We start from the raw sequence: 6,094 nt of genomic DNA on the forward strand, positions 1-6,094 counted from the left end.
AGAGAAATTTCTTTTATGTTACATCAAAGAGAACCAAAATGTATTACCAAAAAAAGAGAATTTAAAAGTCAATGAAGATTGGGTTCTGATAATAATTTTTTTAATAAGAAGCTTCTCCTTAAATAGATTATAAACGTCATGAATTTGAATTAGTCGGAATCCATATATAAAGAGAAAAAAAAAAATAACCTAAAAGGGGAGAACGGAGGAGGACAATTTGGTAAATTCGAAAGTTGTTTTAATATATAAAGAATAATAAATGTGTTACAGGTAATTTCGTTGGAAGGATTTGCACGGAAAGAGTACAATTATTCTCGTATCTTGAAGCTGTCGCATAAACATTGTTAATGGTAAAAGATGGAACCTTTTTTATAGGCATCCTTTTCTCTCTTTCTTCTATTTCTCTTTTCTTGTACCCTCCCTCAAACACCACAAAATTCTATCTTTTCTCATTTTTTTGAGGAAATTCTTTGACCTTTTCTTTAAAGATAAAAAGAAAAGAAAATTCAGAGCAGAGAAAATAAGGGGTTGGTCAAACTTTGCGTCTATCTTTGTTTATGGCTAAATTATCTATTTCTGCATATGGGTTTTTGATTTCAGATTGTGGGTATTCTTCTTTGTCCCTCAAAAATTAGTTCTTGACTTTTTATATTTTATTTTATTTTTCTGGGGGGTCGTTTTCTTAGGGTTTACTTTTTTTTTGTTTTCTTTTAATTTAAATGGTCCTTATTTGTGAAAATCAATGGCATGGTTGGTGATGAACAAAAGGTTGGGTCTTTGAAGAGCTTAAAAGTCAGTATTCTTTTTTTATTTGGTTTGAATTGTTCTTCCTTTCCTTTTGACAATAATTTTGATTGATTATTTGGTCAAATTTGGAAGGGAATTAGAGTTTGAAAAGACTTTGGAATTGGGGTGGGGAAGTTGTTATTTGTTTGGTTTCTCTAATTGTTTCCTTCCTTTCCTTTTTAGATATATCTTTTGGCCTTGGAAAATCATATTTTGCATGCTCATTAGCTTATTGAGATACCCTTATTTTTATTACAGCTACTTGAAGCTCTTTTGTGGATCTAATTTCTGATATTAATCATTTTTCCAGATCAGAAATTTCGTAAAAGTTTGAAGCTTTGTGTGTATTGTTGGTAATTTAAAGATGGATTTGAAAAGTGAGGAGAAGGTCCTTAAGTTGGATGATGATGAAGGAGAAGTTGTGTCGAAATTGAAAGGGGTAGGTACCCTTAGTGATAACAATATGGAAGCAAAGAGTCCTGGAAGCTTAAGTAGCAAAGATATGATTTTCAGGGCTGACAAAATTGATCTGAAAAGCTTGGATGTTCAATTGGAAAAGCACTTGAGCCGTGTTTGGTCGAGTAACTTAGAGAAAAACAATCATAGACCCAAGGAAGTATGGGAGATTGATCCTCTAAAGTTGGAAATAAGGTATCTTGTAGCTAAGGGCACCTATGGTACTGTTTATCGCGGTACCTATGACAATCAAGATGTTGCAGGTAACTTTAGTTTCTCTCTTTCTTGCAGGATATGTTTTGTCTCATGCAAATCTTGATTGATGCATCTAATTGGGATGCTTTTTTATTTTTATGTTGATATTGTTGTGTATATTTTGGTACCATGCATTCCCTTTAATACCGACAAGTAAAACAGACTGTAAATAATATTCGTTGTGATTGCCGATAAAATAAGTTAAGCTGTATGCTTTTTGTCATTGAACTGTAGTGGTACCAGCTGCATTTGTACTGAATTTGATCTTAGTGATTCCTGTGAATTTTGACATGACTATTGACCATATGCTCTTTAAACCTTTCTGTAGTAAATTTGGATGTCCAGAAAATTAAGTCAAAGTCCCTTATCTTTTCTTTGTTATAGGAATATTCATAATAAATGGCCTTCATTAGTAATAAAAGTTTGTGTTTGGTTTATGTTCTGTTGACCTTTACTTCTTGCTTGAAATGGATTTGTTGATATTTACTGCCAGGGTTTGAAGCACTGAACTGGATTATTGGCATAATGGCATTGCAGTACGCATTACGTGACTTTTGCCTTATATTATAATTACTTAAAACACTGCTTTTAGGATAAGATACAGTTGACAGTTAGGAAAAAGTAGCACAGCTTGGTGAGCTTATGTTCCTTTTCCAGGTTGTGCGTAAGCATTTAATACTTGAAGAAAGAATACACCGAGAAGTAAATCTCTTATTTCAATCCAGAATTCTGTTGTTACTGAAAGGCCTATTTCTTCACCAGAGTCCAGGCTGAAAATATACGCGTAAATAGTGGTTTAACGGGAAGGCCAGTGGACCTGTTAAAGTTCTCTATATGCATCAAGATTTTTAGGATTTTATAAGAGGATTTTTTTCTCAATTAAGCTATTTAGGCCAGTAATTTTCTACTTTTGCAGCCAACTTCTTCAAAGAAGTGGTGTATCTCAATGAAATTTACAGCAATTTCTTAGAGCGGAATTGTCCCCCCCCCCCCCCACCCCCCCCCCACAACACACACACACACAAAAAAAGAAAGAGATTGATATTGTGCAATATAAAATCTGTCTTATAGCCACAAGCTGTAAATTTGGAAAGTAAAGCGGAATTTGAACATCCTTGTGAATTGTGAGCACTATAATGGCATCTTTGTGATAATGGAAATATTGATGCTGTAAATGAAATGGTCTAAAGATGGGCAGAAAGTTCAGCTTCTTGACAAATTCAGTGGAGTACATGAAGAGGACATTTGGACATGACATTACATATTCACTTCAAAGAGTCATGATTACACTAACTTGAGCCCAGTGAGCTCTAGAAATTTTCTAACAGTATGTTGAATAGTTTACATGAAAAGGGAATGCTACCAATTAATGAAAGTATTCAACGGTATTTGTGTTCAGGAATTTCATCAACTGCCGGTAAGAGTTTCTTATGTAATGTTATTTGTGTAGTGAAACTGTTGGACTGGGGAGAGGATGGCATGGCCACAGCTGCTGAAACTGCCGCTCTGCGGTCATCATTTCGGCAGGAGGTTGCTGTATGGCACAAGCTTGACCATCCAAATGTTACAAAAGTATATTTTTATCCTGAATTGATTCCTCCCTTTTTAGCTTTTAATTATTAGTATCCTGCTATAAACATGTGGCCGTGCAGCGTCCAATTAAATAACTCAATGTTCCGAACTTTTATTTGATTATTATTCTTGCTTTCAGTTTGTTGGTGCTTCTATGGGAACTTCAAATCTCAAGATCCCTTCGAAGAATCCTTCCGAGGGTTATACCACCCTTCCTTCTCGGGCTTGTTGTGTTCTTGTGGAATTCCTCCCTGGTGGAACATTAAAGAACTACTTGTACAAAAACAGGAAAAAGAAACTTGCCTTTAAGATTGTCATTCAGCTTGCTCTTGATCTGTCCAGGGGGTAAGTCTCTATCTAATATTTATTCATAATTATGCCCAATTATGTCTAATTTGATCTTATGAATCAAAAGAAAATTATGTTTATTTTCTTCTTGAAATTGTGCAGGCTGAGCTATTTGCACTCAAAAAAGATTGTACATCGTGATGTGAAAGCTGAAAACATGTTGTTAGATACTAATAGAACTCTAAAAATTGCTGATTTTGGAGTTGCTCGAGTTGAAGCACAAAATCCCAAGGACATGACTGGGGAAACTGGAACCCTTGGGTACATGGCCCCAGAGGTATTCCCACTTTTACTGGAGCTGTTGGGTTGGCTTTGTCATGTCATGTCAGCATGATATCATCACCTGTCTACCCTCTTCCTATCTCACATGCAGCGTGCGATATATTTCAAGAAAATCCTTCTTATATTTGCTTTAATGTTATTTCTATGTCACATCAAATCTAATTTTTCTGTACTATGATCAAATGCATTGTGTAGGTACTTGATGGAAAGCCCTACAACAGAAAATGTGATGTATACAGCTTTGGTATTTGCTTATGGGAAATTTATTGCTGTGATCTCCCATATCCAGATCTAAGCTTTGCTGAAGTTTCTTCTGCAGTTGTTAGACAGGTTTGTCTGTTTAGAAGTTTATGCCGTCATTCACACCATGCTTTTGCTTGTTCTTGTGAAATCAAATCATCGTTGCTTCATATGAGTTACTTTAAAAAATATAATCATCATTATATGTTAAAGGGCGGAAACGTATATATGCAGTCACCCTTCCCTTTTCTATAGATGTATAATTATTTCCACCCACTACAAAGTTTGGAGGTAGCTTTTCTATTATGCACCCATCCGATGTGGATAAAACCCAGGAATAAGTTCCTATTTTACGTGCAAGAAAATATTTTCTCCATTCCTGTCACCCTTTGCAAGGGACAACTGTGCATATTCTCACATTTGGTTTGTACTCTGTTAAGTTTTGTGACTCGTATCAACCAGTTTCTTATTGACTCGCTTGTTGAAACTAATCACATTATTATATATTCTTATGAGATATGAAAATTACTTGTAATCAAGTATGCATTCACTGATTCACATATATTAAGTAATCTGATGAGAAAATAGATGTCGTAAAGCCTAGCTCTTTTCCGATGCAAATCAACCTTATAGAGTATTATGGCTAACACTATATCTTTACTGAGGAGTTCATAGGTTGTTTATCTTTTGCTATTATTCGATCCATGTCATGCTGACACAAAATACCTTGGATGCTATTATGCCTTTGAGTAGTCATGCACTGAAGTACTAGAGCACATACTTACCTTTGTTCACTTGTTGCTTATATCATGAGTTAACGCTGGTCATTTAGAAACTGTTATCTTCCTTTTTTTATGGGTAAAAAAGACGATCCAGTCTAAATTATTCACAATTTTTGCAGAATCTGCGACCAGATATTCCCCGATGTTGTCCAAGTTCTCTATCACATATCATGAAGAAATGCTGGGACGCGAATCCCGACAAACGACCTGAAATGGATGAGGTAGTGAAATTGTTGGAAGCAATTGACACGAGCAAAGGAGGAGGAATGATACCCGAAGACCAAGCTGGTGGCTGTTTCTGCTTTGCTCCTACCAGGGGTCCATAAACCTTCTTCCTATATTTTTTCTTTAGCCCTGTTGGTTAAATTGATGAAAAATTGTACTGTTAATTCATTGGATTGCTTGAAAGGTTTTTGAGCATGAATGTTGGAAACTCTTTTTCCAATTGTTTGGGAATGGTGAAAAGTTCAAGAGTTTTATATTTGATCTTTTCACAAAGATTTATCTGTTTGTCTTGGTTTACGGATAGTTTGCATTGATGAAAACCTCTCATTGTTGTTCCTTGATATGGATGTACTTCATTAGTTTTCACCAGACTGCAATTGTACTTATATATTGTTGGCTACATCTTTTACTGAATAATTTTGGGAATGTATATACCTGCTTTTAGGTATTGTCAACAATTTCCCAGTTATGAGTTCTCTTTGAACTACTATGTAGAAACAATTTCGGATTCCTACCAGAGTTTGCCTAAAGATTTGTTGTGCTAACAGGAAATGGTAAGACCAGAGTTTGTTTTGGGTTGAAGATGAGATTTCATAATTTTGGGACAATGCTATGGCCATTTTCCCCTCCTAATTCTAGTAAAAATAGTACAAATTATGGTGCTAGCTTCTTGTTATGGTATATTTTCTATTTGAAAAAGTAAAGAATCCAATGAAGTGGATTCAAACCTTAGGAGAATAGGGTTTAAAACTTGGGCAATGTTTTCTTATTTGTTTAAGCTTTGGCGGGCAGAGTTATCTAGACGAAATAGTTGGGTTGAATCGTCAATGTCATGAAAGAGAGATAGAAAGGAACCTAATGGCTTTTCTTCTCCATTTGGGCCGTGGGATATGTTGTTTGTCCATCAAGTGGTTGTGCATGCCAATTCATTCTTACCCCCAACATTGAGTGTCTGTTTTTGAGTAGGAGCATAGTTTAAGTGGATTCCAACACATAAAACCATTGAGAAATAGTTTAAGACAATGATAATTGGCTAGTTTCCCATCTTTTTTTTTTTTCTCCTCTTTCCTTTCTAGACATGACACAATTCCTGAAGATATGATGTGCATGACCATAATTCTCTTGATCCCACCACATCTTCCATAGAG

The 6,094-nt window shown here is 35.3% G+C and overlaps 1 protein-coding gene across 6 annotated transcripts; it reads left to right on the forward strand.

Annotated features, from left to right (window-relative positions):
* LOC109208139 (serine/threonine-protein kinase HT1) lies at positions 273 to 5,346 on the forward strand. 6 transcript variants are annotated; one of them, XM_019371212.1, is made up of 7 exons: positions 273 to 350; positions 1,097 to 1,505; positions 2,948 to 3,069; positions 3,209 to 3,414; positions 3,520 to 3,694; positions 3,895 to 4,029; positions 4,841 to 5,346. In XM_019371212.1, the coding sequence occupies exons 2-7, from the start codon at positions 1,151 to 1,153 to the stop codon at positions 5,045 to 5,047; spliced, it is 1,200 nt and encodes a 399-aa protein (XP_019226757.1). In that variant the 5' UTR covers positions 273 to 350; positions 1,097 to 1,150; the 3' UTR covers positions 5,048 to 5,346. The 6 variants fall into 6 exon arrangements, with proteins under 6 accessions (XP_019226757.1, XP_019226744.1, XP_019226736.1 ...); XM_019371199.1 differs by having other exon boundaries at positions 341 to 603; XM_019371191.1 differs by lacking the exon at positions 273 to 350 and adding an exon at positions 365 to 607.

This window comes from Nicotiana attenuata, chromosome 2 (genome assembly GCF_001879085.1).
Source record: "Nicotiana attenuata strain UT chromosome 2, NIATTr2, whole genome shotgun sequence".
Classification (NCBI taxonomy): Eukaryota; Viridiplantae; Streptophyta; class Magnoliopsida; order Solanales; family Solanaceae; genus Nicotiana; species Nicotiana attenuata.

What these genes read in the sequence shown, in the direction of transcription:
- LOC109208139 (XM_019371212.1), top strand. Translation starts at nt 1,151, where the DNA reads ATGGATTTGAAAAGTGAGGAGAAGGTCCTTAAGTTGGATGATGATGAA. An exon ending in ACCATCCAAATGTTACAAAA is followed by an intron (nt 3,070 to 3,208) that starts GTATATTTTTAT and finishes TCTTGCTTTCAG; the next exon opens with TTTGTTGGTGCTTCTATGGG. An exon ending in TTGGGTACATGGCCCCAGAG is followed by an intron (nt 3,695 to 3,894) that starts GTATTCCCACTT and finishes TGCATTGTGTAG; the next exon opens with GTACTTGATGGAAAGCCCTA.